The 23,664-nt window shown below is 30.0% G+C and overlaps 1 protein-coding gene across 1 annotated transcript in view; it reads right to left on the bottom strand.

Moving 5' to 3' along the window:
• Positions 1–23,664, bottom strand: part of LOC147072116 (metabotropic glycine receptor) — a 457,878-nt gene that overhangs the window by 94,415 nt on the left and 339,799 nt on the right. The window contains exon 7 of the mRNA XM_085946632.1: positions 17,140–17,354. Within this exon, the coding sequence (XP_085802758.1) occupies positions 17,140–17,354 (215 nt within the window). The remainder of the gene's footprint in view (positions 1–17,139; positions 17,355–23,664) is intronic.

The raw sequence follows: 23,664 nt of genomic DNA, 5'->3' as shown, positions 1-23,664 counted from the left end.
TTATAATAATTTATATTTTATGACGTTGTCAATTTTTCTCTGTGTGCACACGACATAAACCTCTAACCAATTTACCAGGAGTCATAAATTGTGATGAATATATTATTAACCCAAGGAAACCACTATCTTCAACTACCTGCATCGTACTTTTTGGAGCAAACTGGTGCCATAAAAATATGCATACTGGTGGTGCGGCTCATTTACGTATTCTCATAATCTCAACGATCTTATTCTCAGATGTGGCTTTGCTAATTTGGTTAACTAATGAACTATTATGATATCGTGATGTGAAGTTGGATACAATTTTTTTTTGAATTAGCATTTCGACAGATTTAATTTTGGTACTTATGTTTTTTTTATTAATTTATTTCAATGTTTTTTTTGAAAACTAATTTACAAATATCTCCTGAATTTATTAGATCAAAATGTGAAAAAAGTAATATGACGTCAATTTTCTTTCGATTGTGTCTAATAGAAATTGTCGAAATATCTATGATTCCTTAACAATTGAGAGTGACTTATATCATATTATTAAAACTCTGGGAGATTTAACCCTTTCTAATGTCCCCCTATCTCTGAAGCATCCCCGGTCTCCTTTATATGATAATATAATATACTGAACAATCGTGAAAGTTATCATGTTGAAAAAAACACACACACATACACACTATATGTGTTTTCAGTAAATATTCAAAGCCTTCATTGATTGGAATCCATAAAAAATACATTTACTAAAAATACGCTTACAATTTTGACAACTTGTGTCCTGCTTTTTTGAAAATTTTTGTTATACAAAATGAAAATTATGATAAGAAATGCTAAAAATTTCTAGGTCTGCAAAAACATATATTTTTTATTTTTATTTAGAGATTTGAATGGTGCTGTAAAATGGCATTGAAGGCTTTTGGGTTCCTAAATTGAGAAATACCTCTCCCCTCTTTTCTCCAGTCGGTAGGTAATATAAAAAGATGAAAATGAAATATTATGCCACCAATTTTCCAGCAGCGATCTAATTATTATTTATACCCAAAGAAAAAATAACTAATCATGGACGTCAAATCAGAAGCACTACAAAGAAAGGTTGCGTTTAATTATAATACGAGTATTACAGTTGTGTTTTGGTAACCGATATTGTACGAGGTTACTGTGGTTTCACTGTTATCGCGGTAAGTATTTTTTGTTGTATTATGTATCTGTTAAGGAAAAATATATTTTTATGACGTTTTTAAATTAAAAATATAATATATTTGACTAAGGAGATAATGCAGCAGGTTATGTAGCCTTCTTGTCATATGGTGAAGATGCGACGTTGCACCCGGCTCGGCCATGTACTGTTTGTTGATGCATCAACAGTGTCTCAATCTATCCTTTTTTGCAAGCCAAACGACCGGATTCTGACATCTTGATCACTTTTCACAACAGTCCATATACGAGAATGAATACGTCATTCATGAATAAATTTTGGGTTTCCCGTGTCCCATAACCGATTATTCTGTTTTCTAACAGATTCACTCAGGTTGAAATGAACTTCGTCACACATGATTACATTTTCAAAGAATTTAGGGCCTTTTTGATAATATGTTTTAATAAACATAACATGCTGTTGTGATTTTTCAATCAATTGTAACACTGATACGTGAGAATTATATAGAGCAGTGATCACCAAACGTTCGTTCGCGAGCTACTGGTAGCTCGCGTAGGATATTTTACCATATTATTTATAAATTTGAATGAATTTGAATTAAGTACATCTTGACAATTGAGTTCAGGTGGGAGTGACCAGGTACTCACCGAAAATTGAAAAAAATGTGGAGGAGGGTGAATGCCATTCTTTTCACTAATTATTTTTACTTTTACTCACAGTATTTCCGGATATATTTCAATTATTATTTTGTTTATAATTAAATAATTAAAGTACGCATTTTATGTTTTATTGGAAGTCCGATTTTCTAATTTATTTTAAGGGGGGACATGCTCGTCGAAGGTCAAAATTGAGGTTTTATTGTATTTTCAAACCATGACCCTGGACACTGGGTGTTAAGATTTTTTACATTTATTAATTTTTAAACGCATTTATAAAACCATTAGTATAATTTATTATGAGATAATTTTTGTAAAATATTCACGATAAAAAATTATATTGATAATCTCTGTTATTCCAAATTTGACAAGAATTAGGCATTTTATTATTCAAAAAATCGGCAAGATTAACACATTTGAAGATGATTCTAAAGATATTTATTATAAGCTATGTCTTTGACCATTCAAGTGTAATAAACATCTTATGAATAATGATTGCTTTATAATAATTATTGACCTAAGAATAAGGTAGTGTTTTTTTGAAATACGCCATTTCTTTTGTCATTCCCTAGTAATTAAGCTACAACATACGGCCGTAGCTATAAATTGACAAACTATAATTAAAGTAGGGAGTAAAATGATATTGACGCGCGTGTTTGAACATGTACCGTTTAAAAAAAAATAAAAAAAAATTCGGTTAGGTACATGTTCAAACACGCGCGTTAACATAATTTTTCTCCCTACTTTAATTCTAGTTTTTCAATTTATGGCTACGGCCGTATGTTGTAGCTTAACCACTAGGGAATGACAAAAGAAATGGCGTATTTCAAAAAAACACTACCTTATTCTTAGGTCAATAAATTATGAAGCAATCATTATTCATAAAATGTTTATCACACTTGAATGGTCAAAGACATAGCTTATAATAAGTATCTTTAGAATTATCTTGAAATGTGTTAATCTTGCCGATTTTTTGAATAATAAAATGCCTAATTCTTGTCAAATTTGGGATCACAGAGATAATCAATATAATTTTTTATCGTGAATATTTTACAAAAATTATCTCGTAATAAATTATACTAATGGTTTCATAAATGCGTTTAAAAATTAATAAATGTAAAAAATCTTAACACCACTGCACAGTTATGTACCGAAATATGACTATATTCTAAAACATTAGAGCGAGAGGTTTAAAAGAATACTATTTTATGTAACAAAAATACTTTGTGCAGTCATTAAATGTTTAAAATAACTATAAAGGATAATAAGGCTTCAAAATTATATAAATAGATTATCTACAACGTTTAAGGAGTGTCCAGGATCATGGTTTGAAAATACAATAAAAACTCAATTTTGACCTTCGACTAGCATGTCCCCCCTTGTATAATAATATTACTTAAAATAATATAAAATAATATAATAATATAATTATGATATATATGGTTATAATATACCATATTATGGTATGGTTAAAAATTATAAAGAAGGAATATGTACAATTTCAATTTCTGAAAATAGCTCACATCCTTATTGAGTTTGGAGACCACTGATGAGAGTATGTAACATTATTCAAATAGCCACCTCACCTTCTTCGACATATTATATAATTTTTTTGGTCGCGTATCCATGAGTTTTGCGCATAAATCCGTCTCTTTTTGACCGATGAAGCGCCGGATATTATGTTTTAATGTGGCACTAAATTAGATAAACAAACACGTAACTCCTAATTTTCCATCTATAGTCGGTCCATTTTTTTGTTTTCATTCATATGCAGTACGACGATCTAAACAGTAACATAGATTTAATAACTGTAGTAGCTATTCGAGGGTATTGACTCCAAATCAAAATTCTGACAATTTTAGTTCAGAAAATGTGTGCATGATCATTTTTCATGTTTATTAAATTTTCTTGCACTCTTGTGTGTACCGTTGTAACTTGCAAAAGGATTTGCTGATTTCGTGCCTATATGTAAATATGTGTATACCAGTGCAAAATGGTGGCAAATATAAAACTTTTAATTATTATTAATATACTCTATTATACATACTGACTGTTCATTAAGGAATTTGAAAAAAACTATACATAGAAGTCTTTAATTATTGTGGTGAACCGATCTAAAAATCAATACGTACTATCCGATTGATTCATCTTTTGTTTGATAAAATTTATGCCTGCCATGAAGTGAAAATATCGATGGTGAAGGGAGCGTGCCGAGTGCACAAAGTGCCGACGCCAGCGACGTGTCAATCAGTGAAAGGGCGCCACTTTTGCCTCTCACCTTTCCTCGCATCAATCTTAGTCTACCAGCCACTTACTATACGAAGGTTTTTTATCCATGGATAGTTTGAAGAATAAATATATATCCTGCGTCCTCAGAGAAAACTGTATCACTTGTTTGTATACGGTTATAAACTTTAAAAATACGTGACATTGATGGATGCCAACGGCCCGTAAAATATGGCACTTGGTATATTGTATTGTATAATGGAATTTTTGATTTCTTTGAGGATTTGTGTATCTTAAACTACAGTAAAAAATAAATATACATATAACTACATTACGGCTATATTTCAATTTAAATACATTCCACTATTTCAGTGATTTTAAAAGTTTTTAACCGTAACCATTTATAAGATTTCTTTCTTATATGTATGCTTCTGTGGTGTTTCCGAATTATATATATTGAGTAATTGGAAAGTTATGATAATTAATTCGTTTTCACAAAAATACGTTTGATAAAAAGTGATAACATAATATACGGTGTAAATAGTATTATAAAATTAGAAGAACGCGTCCTTTTAATTAATGTATCATATTGTCAAAAAAAAAAGAAAAAAATAATATCTACATTGTTGGTACTTGTTTAGTTATTAAAAAAAATGAAATTACAATACAACTGAGAATGTTAAAAGTTTTAAAAAAATAGCATGCTGAAAAAAAATCCGTCGAAATTCCGCTTACCCGCAAACAAAACATTCAATGAAAAATGTTGTTGTGTTAATGACTAGAGAGAGTATTCGTGTTATTTTTCTTTTAGTGAAAGCAGCAAGCACAAAAAGTATTTTAATATGATGATTGTTTTCATGAAAAAATGCAGGTTTTTCAGCAGCCTGCATGAAAACGTTGTATTTCAATAAGTGTAAAGTATAAGTATTTGAAATTATATCTAAAATAGTTACCTATCGATTAAAAAACAAAATTTGTGGAATTGTGTCATAATATATCATAAAGATCCGTATGTATCGTTATGAAAAAATCGTAATATCCATTTTATTGCTATTATAATATTTGGTATACATAAAAAGATATTTTTAATAGTTGCTGACATATGAAAATATGAAAAATATTGTATCTAATGGATAACACCGCAAATTTTGAGGACAAACTTTGGTCGGCTTATAAATAAAATTAATGAGAAACATGATTATTCAGTTACCCTGCTGGGAGTAAAAATTTAGGCCAATCTCTTGAACGACATGGATAATACTGAGACCCCACGGGAAGTGAAAATTTCATAATTTCTGCCAAACGAAAGCTTAAAAACGCAGTGGTACTAAATTGTATTCAAAACTAATTTTAGTTTGTGATAAAATATTCTACAAATAATTTGTATTGTTTATTTTTTGACAAATAGTTAAATTTGGTGAACTCTTACGGTGAAGAACTTTGAGCAATAGCATTAAATTGTGCATTATGTTGATTGAAACTGGCAATAATATTATTAAATATAGATATTTGATGTTTGATCATAGAGATTGCTGTTGTTAATTGATTGGTTTATTAAATAATGACGGACGATCAATAATTGAAATGTAAATATTCAATCCATATTGGTTGTGCCCTATGCAAACAATATATTATTCATCTTTACAATATTACATTGTACAATATAAATTCAGAGTATGCATAACACTCAAATCACACACATAACATAATATGCAAAAACGATATAAATAATATATAATATGTTTTTTCCATATAGACTCTAAATGGAGCAAAAGGAATCATACAGTGTAATAGCGGTATCTCGGCAAATAAATATTATAATACTCGTAGGTAATTAGTTTTATGTACTTAACTGTTAAGTCCATAGTAATGACGTAAACAACAAAATTTTGTTTTACTGTTGTACTTCTTTTTTTAAATAAATCAATAATTATCGGTTTCCTCACTTTGGACCTTTTTAACTAAAGAAAAATATTTCTAAATGACCATATTTGCTATCGTATAATAACGCAAATTTAAACTGTTTTCAGTACTAATGAAACCAGAAGTAATTGATTAAAAAAAGTGGAAGATGTAACAAAAAATAAAATTGTGTCATCTGCAGTCGGGATCGGTTCTCTGGTGTATAAAAAACTTCTTCTTGCTCTTGCCATTCTTCTCGGTCTTTAGATTTGGCCTAAGCATTTGTTCACCGGGTATGCTAATGGCGAACGACTATCCGGATCATTACCATTGCATTAGTTTGGAAACCTGACACATTGTCTTATCCATTCGCTTATTTTGTGGTTTTTCTGCGATCTATGTCATGTTCCTCTCGTTAAAAAAAATCCCATGTCAGATTGGTTTCCCAACAAATCTCTTCATGGATACCCCAATAGGAATGTATTTCCCGAGATTGACGTCGTTGTTTACTTACTCGAGTGCCATCGACGAGGCTAGCTTTTGGGTCAGCTAAGCAAAATTTCCCCAACCGCTTTTCCGCGATTGATTGGCAAGTAAGCTCGATCCAAGAAAGCTAAATTAAAAAAAATATATATTTAAAAAGCTCTCGACTTGTTGATGGACTTTTTTTTCGGGGGAGAAAATCTTCCGTATACAAAACAGACACTTTGTTTATTTATGTTATTGTATTACAAAATTATAACTGTACATAGTTAATAGTATTTCTATTCTAGTATTTGTAGTTACATGGGTTGACATGGTTACGTGAGTTACATAAAGTATATATGAATATATATACATTGAGGGCCTCTGAGTCCAAATGTAATGACGCTATACCTATAGGCTTTAAGAGGGCGAGGGTGACATTAATTACAAATAATATCCCACAAATTAGTTTCAGAGAGGTCGCCAAATTTCATGGTTAATCATCGTAATCTAAGCTAAATGATGTGTAATTAAAATAAATTAAATATAATAGACCTGGAAATAATTACTACCAAGTCTGAAAATGAAATACACTGTTATACTCATATTAAAAATAAACTCATTTAAATATCAGGCGGTCCTCGGAAATTTATCATAATCAGAAAAATAGGTGTGATTAATTAAAATGGAAAATTAGCAAGTCATTCATTGTTCAGAAACAAGTAATTAATTTTAAAACATAAACGTACTTAAGCATAGATTTATTAGTGATGACTAACATTTTTGTAGCTGTTTTACATTGCACTATTTCAAAACAACGATGATTAAAAATAATTCTTTTAATTAAATTAAATTTGCTTTAAGTTTACAGTTTTGCGACTAAAACAATATTAAATGAAGTAAAACATAGGAATATAATATTATAATATACATCCACAATGTATAGAGCTATTTTAACCAACTTTTTTTTTAAACCAAAGTAAGGATATTATTCATTTACTAAACCTCTCTACAGATGAGTGATGAGTGAAAAAGTAAAATAGAATAAAAATATACAAGCATGCCTTGGATTTAAACATATAGTATGTAGTATTCCTACATGTGTTTATATGCACTGGATATGAATACAACAATGCAACATATAAATTTTACGCAGTTGAGTTAATCTGCATACATAATAATTAAATTCATGTATGGAAATTATTTTTTCCCCGAATGAAACTGCATCTGTGCCAAGATTATAATTACTATGTGAATTTTCATTAGGGTATATTCTCTTAAGCATGATATATTGAATACTAAATGTTTAATGATTTGAATTTAATTCAGGACTCTACGATGGCTGAGCGGCTTACGCGTTTGCTTATACTGTCATGGGTCACAGGTTCAAATCATGGGTCAGGCAAATACACTATTTTAAATGTGTGTTTGGAGTCAAATTGATAAACAATATGTGTATTTTTCAGACCCAGGACTCAAAACCTGGGATCTACGACATTATAAACCGACGCGTAAGCCGTTTGGCCAATGTGGGCCATCGTGGGTCATCGTAGGTGCCAACCATAATGGATCATTACTCCAGATCAACCACATATTGAGACAATAACATTATTTTTGCCAGACGCAGGATTAATCAGCACCCATGTATTCAGTTACGGGCACTTTAGCAACTAGTCCACCGAACGGTAAGTATTTGGAGCTATTTAATGTTTTTTTTTTTTAAATGGTTTTGTTTCGCATACTAAAGTTATCCATTATTATATTAACCTATATAATTATTAATATTTATATTAGCGCCTAACGGATACTTCGTATAGTATGTTAATTGGAGAATAAAATTTCTGACAGAATTTAAAATTCTGGGATAAGTATTTTTTTTTATCTCAGAATTAGACAAGAACAAGTTATAAAAAAATGTGTTTGGGATTGCTAAAATCATAAAACATATACAGTGATTTAGTGAAAAAAATATTTTAACATTTATCGGTTCCGCAATATGGTAAAAGTTAAAAAACATGATGGTAATTTTATGACATTTAGATATATTCTTATTTATGAATAAAGATATTTAATTGGCTATTATAATATGAATGTTTTGAAAATCTATAAAATATTAGACGAAATCCTAGAATTTAAATATTTCAAACGTGTAATCAAAAATGTAATGTAAATCGTGCTACAAAACAGAAAAGAGTAAGCTGAAATATTTTGATGAAATTGATATCTAAATAGATAAATGACATATTGGAACTACGAGTTGTGACAAAACGATTCCAATAAACTGTGTGTTACTATCATCAAATTAACGTCAATCGCGAAGGATAATGCGTGGCTGTGATCGACAGCATTCACAGTTAATAGCTCCAGCCGGAACATCGATTACAGGCCGCGGAACATCGTTACAATTCGCCACGGGTGTCATTATGGTATCAATCTGAATGCCACTGGATCACGTCCTGACTATAAATCCGCCATAATGTACGATCGATGCGAGTGGAATCTATTGACGAGTTTGTTCATTAAGTGCTCTGTATTGTATCAATAAATGATTTTCCTAACAATATAATAGCCTTTCCTAAAATATACTTGATGGTAAAGTACGTGTGAAAATTAGGTTTAATATTACAATCTAATAAGTTTATTCTAAATCTAAAACAGTATTATATTCTTATGCTATTTTTCTCTTCAATAGATTTACCGTTTAATTGTGATAATTACCTGCATGTTTATATTTTTTGATGTTTTTCGTGATTGTGTATTAATTCCTAAACGATGAAATCCAGCTCTCTTTGTTGTTAGTAAACAAGTAAAAAGCTGTAGGTTGATTGTCCGTCATTTTTTTTTGTATTTTTAGATTAACCGTAAACATGAATTTTAATTAACTTTTAGGTAATTTTATTTGTTTTTGATAATTATTTGCTTATATTGAACATACATAATTTGAACAAACCTGATGCATATTTGCAATAGAAAAAATCATTTTTAGAAAAAATACGACACCCGATCGGACTTGAAGTTGTATCCGCTGAAGTCGCGCCGGTGTGATTTTACAATTAAGCTACGGGCATCCAACTTAATTACGACTTCTTACGTGCAATGATTACTGAATTACGTTAATAATGTTTTTGTATATTAAATCAAGGTAATTAATTACTAACTGACGTCACGGATCACTCTAATTATTTAAATAATGATTCGTTGAATGAATGAAATAGTTTATTTGCTAATATATTATGTTTACAGTCTTAAACTGGATTACGGTTTTTTGTGATTATCTCAAAATGAAAATGGACGTAAGTAAGATTGAAATAAATTTCAATTCTCAAATATATCTTATCAAATACATTTCAATTCATAAATAATTATTTATATTTTAATAATACCTAGATACTTGTATGAATAAATAAATATTACATGTATGCTAATAAAAAGTGATATAAAATGGAACAGCAATGTGTATATAATAATATTATTGTATGATTTAAAAGACAAAAGCTGACGTATTTTCCCACGTTTTTCTTAGCTCGTATTCTTGTTTGTCCGGTGGTTGTTTATCCAGTACAAATCTTGCAATCGATTTTTAACTAACTTCCCGACTAGCTAGACATTTGAAACCTTAAGAATATATCAGAACACGATGTCAATGCATTCTTTTAATACTTTTAACCATCTTTAAGTAGAATTGAATTCATTTTCAGTTAATTCGGTTTTGAATAAAAAGTTATTTCGGAAGAAATCCGTAATCCAATCCACTATTATTGGTTGCTAAGGGGTCGGTCTTAGCAACTAAATTATTAATATATACGTGCGTTACTATGGAAATAAAAATGACATTTCAGTATTCTATATTAATTTGTTTGTTGCAAAACAGCAAAAAAATGATTTGTTGACAATTGCCTTATTTGTCCTAAATTATTAATACATAGAAATGTCAAGTTTATATGATTCAACAGAAAATTTAAAAACTTGGTATATAAAAAGTTCTTTTTATCTTGTATTTATTAACGTATTTTCTGTAGCGCTTCAAGTTATAAAAATTACTAAGTAGTTAATTTCGTCGCAATTAGATACGGTGCATATGGCTCAATTGATAAAGCACTTTGACAAGAATTCTGGATGCAGATTCGAGTCCTGGTGAGCACCGTATATTTTTCAAAGAGATTGTATATAGAGTAGGTATATATATATGTGAGATGTTTTCAAATTATGTAAGTATTTAAAAATATCAGTCCATATTACTGGTGTACAATTATATTTATGTTATATTATACAAAATATATTATGTTACATTTTAGGACAATGTAAATTTCATAACCAATCTTAGTTGAATTCTCCAATCCACGTATATTATAATATACTATGTCCAATTTCACTTTGCGTGACTCAATTTTCAGGTTTAAATAAATCAAAAGCGTGACAAAATAATATTCAAAAAGCGAACACAAGACGATTCTCAAAATATAAAAGGCAGAGGGACAGATAACAATATTTCCAGCCTGTTTTTTATAAGCAGTCAAGATAAACGATTTTCTTTTCGTGCTCTGATGTCAGCACTATTTCAATTATTTGAAGCGTGAAAATAAGTGTTTTTTTCTTTGACCGGTTAAGAGAGACTTCTGTGTAAGATAACATACTTTGAAGAGTTTCAGAAACATGACAAAGAAGACAATAGCGTAATTGAATATTACTACAGAATATTAAAATGTACGTAAACGTGCATATTACAGTGAGAAAGTTATTAAAATTGAACATCTCTATTCGCATAATAATAAATAAATCTCGTAATTTTATAATTGATAATTAAATTTAGTAATAACTGTAAAACGATAGACGGATATAATTTTAGTATGACATTAATTTCAATGTTAATTATTTTTTTTAGTACCGTTTCTCTTTTAGATGCGGCAAAGTCAGGTGTAGACACAAAAAATGCATTAGGAGGGTCCATTTCGAAAAAGTATCCATATAGTTTTTTATTGATTTTTAAGGCGGCGGGAGGGGGTGTATTAACAAAATATAGCAGCAGGTGCCACTGACTCCCACTTAGCAGCTTATCGTCGCTTCAACCACGGAGCCCCCTGCCAGACTTTACGGGTACATTCCCCATACCCAGATACTTCGAACTTTTAGTATAGCGACGAATACCTGGTCTGCAACTACTATGAGTACAGTTCCACTGTCGTATAATGCCTACATTTACAGCCAAATCATCCGGGTCACGAATGTCACGATCCTCAGTTATGAGATCCTGACGATGAAAAAGAAGAAATAATGTTTTATTCACCTAAATAATTTAAATTTTTTCGTTCCTGACGTGGGGGGGGGGGGGGGGGGTTAGTCGTAACTGTTACAATGAGTGCTATTTTTAACAGCACCTCTGTTGACTGTGTTGACTTTTAGAGCGAGATAGTTATGACAGTTTAGACGGCTAACTTATTGTAACAATTATAATACCTCAATATAAAATATGATAAACAACCCTCGATAGCCGCTGATAGTGGCCGATAGCAGTCTTGTATATTGAATAGATGTGCAGGGGGCAGTGATGAGAGACGAGGGAAAATGAGAATATTAAATACCCCCATAGTCTGAAAAAAATATTTCACTCAGGCAACGGGAATTGAGATCATGACGTATATTATCACAAGCTAAATTTGCTACTTCTGTGATATTTATAAGGTTTCTTGAAACATAAAATGGATTCGTAGATTTTGTATTTCAGGAAAAAAAGTAGGCTTAACAGTTATTTCTTTTCACTTTGTATTTATTTCTTGGACAATAACATTTGTAACGTGTAATCCCGTTACCTGAGAAAATACTAACTTCACGTTTCTATTAAGTCCAGACAATATGTGTTGATTACGTAAAAGTATAAAATTTATTGCGGTCAGGTTTTCGCAGTTAAGTAGTCGCTATCTTTCTATGTGCTTTTTCTCTGGACGATTTCATACCTAATCGTCTAGGGCAGTGTTTCTCAACCTATTTTAGCTTGTGGACGTCTTTTGATTCTAATATTCTTCTGTACCCAGCCATAATAGTTGATCGAAAAAAAACATCTTAAATTGAACCGTTTATTTCAAAATAACAAAATAGAATTTTTGAAAAATATTTATATTTATTATGAAAAACATACATACCTAATATATTGTGTAATATAGTGATGTTATTTATTAGTGTGATCCTTGTGATTAATGAAAACTACCAAGTTTTTCTAATGTTGTCAGTGACAAATAAAGATTACCACTATAAACTACATCAATAGGGTTACGAGCTTTTGATAGAATATGAATAATTTGACCAATTGAAGATTTAGCAAGATAAGATGTGGTAAAATCAATACACTATAAATTAATTAATCTTAGAGCTGTGAAAATTTTCTCGCTGTATAAAACGTAGCCAAAGAATATCTTTAACTATTAACTGACTTGCGCGCCCCTGTCATGTTGTAGCTCTATGAGACTTTCTTATAATTTAATTTCGGCATCAATTGCATTAAGACCAAATTTATCTATAACCACATCTGTGGTATTTATATTTATCATAAATATAACTGGATGGAACTTCTACATCCTCATGAAGCTATTTTAATTGCTAAATATACCTATACAAAAAGATCATCATCTTGTATGTCGAAAGTGACAGAATTTGCGTTAACTCACGACGTCCAATATTAATTTTGAAAAGTTATCGAGAATAACTTCAGTGTGTACCTACTAGGTATGGGATGGGTTAAGGGATGAATTTTTTTAATCTGTAACTATTTAAAAAATTACGATTTTCGAATACATCAAATATATATAATATTTTAAATTTAGCACCAGCTATATTTACCCCAGATTATTTGTGAAACAATGAATCAATATCAATAAACCTGTGTTTGTAATAGGAGCTTTCAAAATTGTCTTCGTTTTTCCCACGGAGTTTAACAAAAAAGGCTATCTTGAAATGGACTTGATTTGATGAAATTTACGGTTTTCATCAAACTAGTTACCAGACTGTCACGAATGAGTTCTCCTAATCTTTTAAAACTGAATATTAACAATGGATTATACTGTGTATGTAAATAATATTTGAATACAATATTTTTTCTATTACAATTTTTGTAATAACATATTAATTGAGTTTTATTTTAATATTTGCATCTAATTTTGCCTCCTCATTGGTAGATTTTTGGCATGTGACCACCTTGAAAGTTTCTGTGGTTTCCTGTTAAGAAACCACTGGTCTAGAACACAGTAACACATACTGTTAAAATAATCAGAAAATATTTTTTTGTAACATTTGATTATTATTGCTATTAATATTTATATATCTTTATTGGGTTCTTATAGTCCAATGCGCAAGGTATTGTCATCTGAAACTAAGGGTTTTGGGTTCCATTTCCGGTGAGGTCACAACCCACAATATATACATACTATATTATAATATAATATAATTTGGTCTATAATGGGTATTTCTCCGATAATTTAACGACTGTATTTGAGTCTGATGGGTCGTGGTTAAAAATGTAATTATACTTATGTTTCGCAGTATTAAACATTGCAATAATTCTTTTGAATTTTATATCATATTAGAACCTATTATTAATGAAATTAATCATTTGTTACTTTGATGATACTTAAGGTTAGAGTAGGTACCTATATTAAATGATTATTACGGACATGTTGTATGTATTGTTATGTAATGTTTGACATTTCCGATAAAGCAATAAAACAAAATTAAGTTTCACCAAATATTATCCTACATATTGGATTAAAAAAAATAACTAAACAAATAATCATAATAACTATATTTTATTGGGTAAATAATATTAAAATTGAAATGTAGTTACAGTATTTTGACAGTTAAATATATTTTATTATCTCAGCTTTTGCAGTGTCCTAATGAATAACTTTTTGATATAATATAAACTAAATTACTGAGAAAAAAGAAACATTATTTCAGTAAATATAATAATATGAGACTTTTTATACTGTAGAGTTCACCTTTTAACTGATACATTTCACACAGGGCGCATCACACAGCATAACAACGTTCAGTTTATACTGAGCATATCTTAGGACTCCAGGCCTTGTTTACTTTACACTAGTATTTGCTTCACAGTACAAAGTATTGTATCACCTAAGGGTTTCAAATTATACAACATTGCAGCAATTAAAAGTTGCTTTCGACGGGTAAATATTATTGAGTATAAATAGACCAACGTATCTGCGAGTAACTTGAGTGTTTTGGGTGAATTGTCATATATTCGTATAAATATAAATCATCCAAATAGAAAAATATAAAAAATATAAAAATTAATAAATAAAAGAAGACAGCTTGGAAACATACATATTACAAAAATATTAAACATCCAAAGATAATCGCCAATATTAACGGAATTAAAAATAATACCACAAATGGATAGTTTTTATTTTCAAAGAATTAATTTTGGCATGATTAAGAAGTGTACATATTGTAGCCTAAATTGATGGTTGAGGGTTCAAGTCTGATTCGGTAAAAAAACAAAAATGTTTGTTAGATGTTCCAAATTATGTAATTTTAATTTAAAATATCTTGTATTATCCGTTGAATAAAAATAATATTTTAATTATATCTATCTATCTGCAAGTATGGTAAACAATTATAATCGCTGTATTATGGATTCATTCATGAAGTGGGAAGGTACTAAACGTACCTACATATTGTTATAGGTCGGTCAATAGATATTCACATTACATTAGGTCCAGCGTTTTTGTATTCTTATCTGTTCAGAAGGTACAAAAACAATACCAAAAACATTCTCTATAAAAAGCTGCAGCAACTTTATTTGTGCTTAAATGGCTTTTTAGAAGTAAAAAGAGGATTTTTTTAGAACATCCGCTTTTAAAAACCGTAATATTTACCTTTGTAGTGAATTCAAAATTTATGTGAGCCTTTGTGTTTTTTATTATGCTTTTCTGAGTGGTTGGGCTGAAAATAAGCTCTGCATTGTTTTATTTACATAAATATTACCTACATCCACTTAAAATTCATAGTGTTTTCTATCGTGCCAAGCTTGATATACGCTAAGAATGGCGTGATGTTCTCCGAAATTGTAAAGGCATAAAACGCCTAGCGAATAGGTACCGTAATATATTGTAGTCGTGGAAATCCTTGGCTATAAAATCCTGCCAACTGTATTTTTATTGGCTTTCACCTCTACTGTAACTGCTATAAAGTGTCACCAAGAGTGGAAGGGGTCACAGTTTATTTTCACAACGTTGATAACAATGTTCTAATTTCAATGTAGTAAGCCTCACGATGAGACTTCAGCTATCTTTTCTATTAATTATATATTTCATACATTTTTTTGTACCTACGTATTTTTCAGTGTAATCGTATTGTGAAAATTTGAAAACACTTTTTTCAATTTTCAATTGTCTAGCACCGACACAATAGATAGCTGACTACTGAGTTGGAACAATCTATTTTTACAATCTGTTTTTAGTGTTTTTGTATAAAACATAGATAGCGTCAATATCTATAGAAATAATCTAAAAAGAAATTGCTTATTACATATTGCTATAGCATATATATTATAGAATGAACACGTATGCCATAAATCCTGTTTGATGAATATTGTGGTTACATTTGTTTAACGAAGTTACTTACATATATCATAAAAAAACTAACATACGAGTAAAATTCTTCAAAGTGGCAACAATTGTTAATTAAATTGAGTGACAGTATATCATGGCATAACATACGTATATATTAATAAAGCTCAACACGAGGTTTTCTCACTTAGGTGTGTATTGTCAATAATTGATAAAAACACACATTTTCTATATTTGAGTTTAAAGTCTATGTTTGCGTCTAAAGTGGAACATATCGATATCATGTAACGCCTAAAAATCATATTCTAGTCAATTTAGTGGACGGTATTTGGTGGCATTCGTGGACATCTGAGCCGGTTGTTTGAAAATAAGGCAGGCTAGGGATAGATACTTACAATGTATCCTAAGCATGTTGCAGAGCCAGGCTAAATGTAGAATATTCACAGTGCAAGTGACCAGAGGCTGCATGACCGGATTTTATATCTCCTCGATACTGACAAAGTCACACTAAAATATAGACTTGCAATGACTCGCTACCCTAAAATAACACATTCAGAATTCAAGCATCGATCAAGGGGCGTTTGAGGATGTTCGAATAAAATTAATTCTTTGTCCAAAGATAGATTCGATTAAGGCTTAAAGATAATAAAAAAATAAGTTTTAAAAATAGTTAACGAATTTATTTGACGGGCTTTTAGTTAAAAAATCTAGAAATTAGTAAAATCAAATTAAAGATCAATGTTGATAATAAGCATGAATAAAAAAAAACAACGGTTAAAATTAATTTATGTATATAGTCAGAAAATATCACTACAAAGACAAATCCACATGTTGTATATATCTTTTTACAATATGCAAAATTTAGGTAGAATGTTGGTTAATATTAAATATAAATATAATGTATTCAACCAAAAATGTATTTATTTATTAAGTAATGACTCTTCTGATGCCAAGTATATTGATTGGACAAATCGGGAGATCATTTTTAATATTAATGATATAAATATTTTTCTTCTGAAATCGTTTGTTTGAAATAATAACCAACACTTTAAAAATAGCCGATATAGAGGTATATCCTGTCAAATCTTAAACGGACGATTATTAATTTTTATTTATAAGTAGGTATTACTATTAAATTATTTACAGCAGTTTATATTCTAGTACTTACGTGTTGTAAATGAATGGTCCCACCAGTCAGTCTTGCAAAGATATGCTTTCAAGTCGGTGGCAGTCCTTCCTACGATGACAACTGGTGGCGCCACCAAGGTTCTGATCACGAGGAAAACGCTGAATACGGCCACAATGACACCGAGTCTCTTCAAGAGATTCAGATCTGTTATTTTAACAGCCTTGGCTGACCTCACTCTGAATATCACCGATATCCTGAAATAAAAATATGAGAGTTAATACATATTATATTCACAAATACCAAAAAATCTGTCCGCTGTAACTATATTTTATGAATACAAAAATGATACCTGCCTCAGTTATTTACCTGTACCTATTTATTATTATAAATACATATTTTATTATAAAACATGAAAATTTTAAAGTAAAATTAGTCTTGTTAAGCAACAAATGAGAAATTAATGAAGCGCCGAATAAGAATTAATTACGAACATTATTTTATATAATATTGTAATATTGCACAATGGATATTGATTGGGAAAGTTTTTAAGTATCTATCTACTCTGTTTACATTTTTCCGAGAAGTTCCTCTAACAATACCCTTATTAAAAGCTTCAAAAGGGATTTTTTTCCAAATTCAAGATTAATTTATGTAATACATTATTGCTCTCCATATTTAACATATTAAGCTCAAATTACACTTAAAATTAGATCCCTAAAAATATCTAATTATATTGTCATTCTGTTATCGAAATATTAAAATAATAATCTACTTGTATAATAATTAATAATCGGTTATTTTTTCATTATACTTATCACACTGATAATACTGAGAGTAATAATTAGTGACAATGATTTGTGATGCGTACTATCATTATTCATTAGCCATCATATTGTTATTTAATTAAGTTTAGAAGCATCATGTAAAGGAAAGTCAAAAGTAATTTTGTATGGTACTAAGTAACAACGCCGTGTTTTAATCTGACACACGTTCTCAAAAATATATTATATAATAACAATGTGGAAATCGGTGAGTTATCACATTAACTAGTAATAACATTTCAACTAATATCGTGTCAAAACTTCTCACTTATCTACCCCTGCACTAACACTATTAAAATGTGTGAAAATTTGAAATTATGCATGAATATTATTTAATTATATTAATTTAAGGGATAATAATAATTAATTACCATCGATGGTAATACTCAAAGACTCTCTTTCCATTATGATATCGCTCTTATTATCACATTCAAGAACGCACATTTGTTGATTGTCTGATACATATAATTTGATTTAATCACATCAAAGAGAGCTTTCCCTTAATTGGTACATCTTTTAAAAAAATTGACACATCCAAAAATATCGTATATTAAATATATAATAACATCTATCCACGAAAAAGATAACGCAGTCGATAATATAGATCACTGCAGTAAGACTCACTGAGTTAGAATTGTAAAGTTAGTTGAATTTGAACAATTAAACGATAGAAATCAATTAAATCAGTTTGGTGTAAATAATTATTTTTACTCCACATGACATATACACTATCCATAAACTCCCATAAAACTTAAATGTAGTCCATAACTACAAAATGGGGACTCACGTAAAATGGATACTACAAATTGGTACCCCCTAAATTTAATAAACAGCTACAAATTGGTGACCCCGACGTGACAGCAACATTTATAAAGACTTATACTAATACATATTATTCTTGAGCTATGTCAAAAAATCATTTCCTAGTCGTTCATATACTATAATTTCCTATTTACTATTATATAAAAATGTTCAAATTATAAAAAAAGTAATGTACTTTACTGGGCTTGAATAAAAAGTAGTACTTATTAGAATTTAATAATATAAAAAAAATCATTATTATATGCTTAGGTATTATCAAAATAGTTTTTTAAATTATGGTTTCTCTATAAAATCGCTGAACCATTCTAATACTTTTTTTCAAAAAATGAAGGACTATAATATATCTCATTTGAGAGTTTGTTTTGTAAATTTGGGTTCGCAAAGATTCCTTTTTATCTTATTTTCATATATTTTGCTCCAATTTTATATATATATATATAATGTTTGGGTTGGGCATGATAGATTTTAATTCATGTACATTGAGAATCTATGTATGACTGTTATTTGAATATACTACTTGCAGAAAAGGCTGTTATTATTAATAAATTATTATACTTATAGATTATATTACATTGCATATAAAACGTGACACGTTGAATAAATAAATATCGACGAATGCAAATTATCTACCTGCCCGTTTACCTTTATTGAGAATTTATTGTAAACTTTTATATAAATGAAAATTATTATTATTGTAGTGTTAGTTTGCCTTTTGATTATAAATGTCCTAAGTATGCTGATAGGTCACAAAAATACATTTGATAGAAACTGGGAGATTGAGTTGAAGAACTACTGTAGAATTTATTATGTATACAATTACTTATTAAATCACCAAATAAAGATTTTGAAGAGAATTCTAGTGAATTAATTATCTTCACACAGGTAAATAAATAATATACAAAGAACAAAATATAATTAAATTTCACACTAAGAAGAAGAAAATAGTATGCTCGATTATATTATATAGAAATAATATAGTACATAATATGTGTTTGAGAGTTCATTAAAAATACAATTTTATTTATTGTGCATGTTAATGAAAAATTGTTTTAAATATTAAAAAAATATATGACTATGTCTACAAAATATGTAATTTTGAAGGATTGTAATCAACCAAAAAATTAATGTCCCTTTAGGGGTCAGACACACTGCAGTTGCAGAGCGTCAATGTAGGTCTTACTCGATTCCAAATGCATCTGATTGGAATGTACAGTTGGATAAAAAAATCCATTCTCACTAAGTTACTAAATTTTAGGGCATTGAACCAATACTTAAAATGCATCTTGTACAAAACACCAGTTGTTACTTAAACTACTTTTTATTTAATGAATAGGACATAAAATTTATGGAAGCGTGCTGGGTTTATTTCATCAGAGAAAAGTCCATAGTATCTTCAGATTCTTCAATGAAAATTAATCAAGATGTAGTAAGAGATAGAAAAACGAGCTCTGCATTTTCCACACATCGTATAGTTAAGCCATTTTAGATGCCCGGACCATGTAAATAACATGGATGAGTTAAGCAAAAGAAAGAAACTGACATTTGGCAAGTCTGAAGGTAGACGAAAACCAGGTTTACCTGGCACAAGTATAGAGTTGCATTTTAAGACATCAAAAATTAGAGAGAAATGGCTTTGGACAAACCTAGATGGAGGCAGATGCTGTCGTAGTCCAATATAAACGAAAAAATATTTGCGCTTAAGTAATTACAATAATAATTCGTTAAAATGATAAAATAAGGTACAGGTGGAAGCCATTTTGAATGTTGGCGTGTTAGTGTTAGTGTATAGTTTGAATAGCAAACCTGCGTATGTAACTAGCTTCATACGTAGGATGTCTTTGCGTATTATAATTTTGACAGTTTGACGTTTATCGCATGGCGGCATCTGCGTATATTGTTATTTACGTTTGTTTAGTCAGTTTGTGCTACGATTACGTGTTGTGCAACTATTTTATATATTATTTAGTGCAACCCCAAGTTTAAATATGAAAAAATTTCCTGTTACTTCTCAACCACCGGCAGCGGTGCCGATTCCGCAAATAAAAAGCTCAAAACAGTAACAGAAACGATGACAGAAGATATGGAAATATCGGTACATGTAGATGTTCCTGAATCATCTCGAGCTGATCTCGGGGATCAAGGTCGAACTCAAAACGATTGGCCAGACTGCTGGTCATTAGATCAAAAAAACGATTTTTGCTCAAAAAACGAATGGTTGAACGTACACAAAATGAAACTTGGCTGCACAATTTGCAGAAACGTTGGAACTCTTGGAACTGAAACGACAATAGGAATGAAAATATCCAAAGAATGGGCCAATAATGAAATCACGTATTCTGGGAAAGAGAGGAAGCTACAATTGGGGTCACTTCGAAAAAAAATTTTCGATCACAGAGGATCTATTGCACACAAAGCAGCGTTAAAAATCATTTCTGAAGCCAAAAAAAAGCAGATTGAAAATACTTTTTTAAAATCGTTATCTCGCGAAAAAGTAATAACAGCAAACATTTTTCGAACTGCATATAAAGTAGCTAAGGAAAATCAATCATTCAATATGTTTGAAAGTGAAATTAATCTCCAAGAACTAAATGGGATCGAAATGGGTCATATTCTCCATTCCACTAACGCATGTATTAACATTGTAAATCATATATGTGATGAAATGAGAAAAAGTGTTTTCAAATAAATTGTTCAATCGAAAAATATAATTTCTTTGATAATTGGTGAGTCTACCACCATAAGCCAAAAAACCACCCTCATTGTGTATGTTCGATGCTGTGTCGAAAGTGTTGGAATGAATTCACCAATTAATTTGTTTTTGGATTTGATTGAACTTAAAGACGTAACGGCAAAAGGAATATTTGAATCATTACTCCAATCTCTTGATTTATATGGGATGACAGAAGAATATTTAAAAAAATATTTAGTTTCGGTTGCATGCGACGGCGCTGCTGTGATGTTAGGTTCTAAAAATGGAGTGAAAAAATTGCTGACAGAAAAATTTCCTTCAATTATAGTTTGGCATTGTACTAATCACAGATTAGAATTATCAGTAAGTGATGTTGTAAAGAAAATTTCAGGGATCAATAGATTCAAATCATTTATTGATAAACTTTATGTTTTATACAACGCGTCGCCGAAAAATAATAGAGAGTTGCATTTATGTGCAGAATCACTAAGCGTTGAGGTACTGAAAATCGGAAGAGTTTTAAGTACCCGATGGGTGGCATCTAGTTTTCGTTCAGTTTCGGCTGTGTGGAATAATTATGAATCCCTTGTGCGTCATTTTGAAGAAGCGATGAATGACCCTACAAGAGATAAAAATGACAAGTGTACTTACAGTGGCTTAAAGAACAAAATAACATCAACAGCATTTTTATTGGATCTAGCATTGATGTGCGACGCTCTCCAAGAATTGTCGGAACTTAGTTTGGACCCACAAAATCGCAATGTGAACCTTTACATTGCAAATCGAAAAATAAATGAACTCGTTGAAGTTTTTGAAGAAAGAAAACAGAATTTTGGACCCTATTATAAATGTGCTGCAGCTGCTATAAGCAATCTGCATTTTCGTGGAGTTTTACTTCACGAAAAAGTTTCTAAAAATGATCCTCCTATTGATCCGAAAATATTTTATTCCACGTTGAAAACGTCAATTGAGAAAAGGCTGCTAGATAATAAAGATGTTGAGTTTGCACTTTGGGCTCGCGTACTTGACCAAAAATATTGGCCTGAAGACATTGATAATCGGTTGACATTTGGAGAGATGGAAATTAGAAACATTTCGATCAGGCTATAACTAGATGAACGAGAAATGATTCGTGGATTTCGCGAATACATTCTCGAAAAGACATATTCTGAAAAACTCTTGCGTTTGGTATATGCTCTGAATTCTATTCCCATTTCTTCAAGTGAATGTGAACGGGGGTTTTCGCAAATGAATCTTATTATTACCCCAACAAGAGCTTCGTTAAACACTAAAACAGTTTCGGTACTCTTGTTCATCAAACTCGTGGGACCACCCTTGACACTTTTCGATCCTTCAAAATATGTTGATAGGTGGTTACTTAAAGGAAGACATTCGGCCTTAGACTCTAACACTAAGAAAAGGAATCGAGATGATGTATCAGACGAGAATTGGAAAAAACTTTGGAAATCACTCTAAACTTTTATTCAAGTTCATAAATAAATACATTACATATGTATTTACAATTATATTTTAAATTTAGTCATATTTAGTCTTATTTGTACAATATATTTCAAATATAATGTATGTATTTTATTGTTTCTGTAGCTTTGTTTTGACTAAAATAAAAAATTATCGTAAAAATCAACCTTTTTTGTTCGCTTCGTGGCATAGCTCCATTAAATTTCATTTAAGTGACATTTGAATACTTATAATTTTATTTAGTAACAAGCTTGACATGAAGTGAGTTCCGGCACCTTTTTTTTTTAAAAAAAAGCCCTGTATATATATATATATATATATATATATATAGGTTACCCTACTATATAAATATATATATATATTTATATAGTAGGGTTGGCGAACTTGTTTACGTACGCGTGCCAAAATTTCCCAAATATTATTTTTGTCTAACTGTCTTACGTGCCAAGCAGTTGAGAATAGGGAAAAATAGTTTTTAAAAAATCTAATAAAAAAATTATGATGTTCTTGATATCACTCACAGAACATAGCACACATATATCTTTATCACTTTTTTCAATAACAACATACATTTCGGTCCATCAATTTTGAAACTTTCTACCAGAATTACTATTACAGGCTTCACCAAGTTTTTGTTTCTTATTTAGTGCAGTCATTTTTGTGGGTAGAAATGAAATTGTTTGTTATTGTATTAATTAGGTTGGTTTTTTACGCACAAATTGACACTGAGATAGATGAGGCATTCTTTCTCTA

This window comes from Rhyacophila brunnea, unplaced genomic scaffold (assembly GCF_057557595.1).
Source record: "Rhyacophila brunnea isolate RB1 unplaced genomic scaffold, BYU_Rbru_1.0 scaffold_2, whole genome shotgun sequence".
Classification (NCBI taxonomy): Eukaryota; Metazoa; Arthropoda; class Insecta; order Trichoptera; family Rhyacophilidae; genus Rhyacophila; species Rhyacophila brunnea.
Note: the sequence above shows the minus strand (reverse complement) of the source record. Positions and strands in the feature narration are given on the sequence as shown.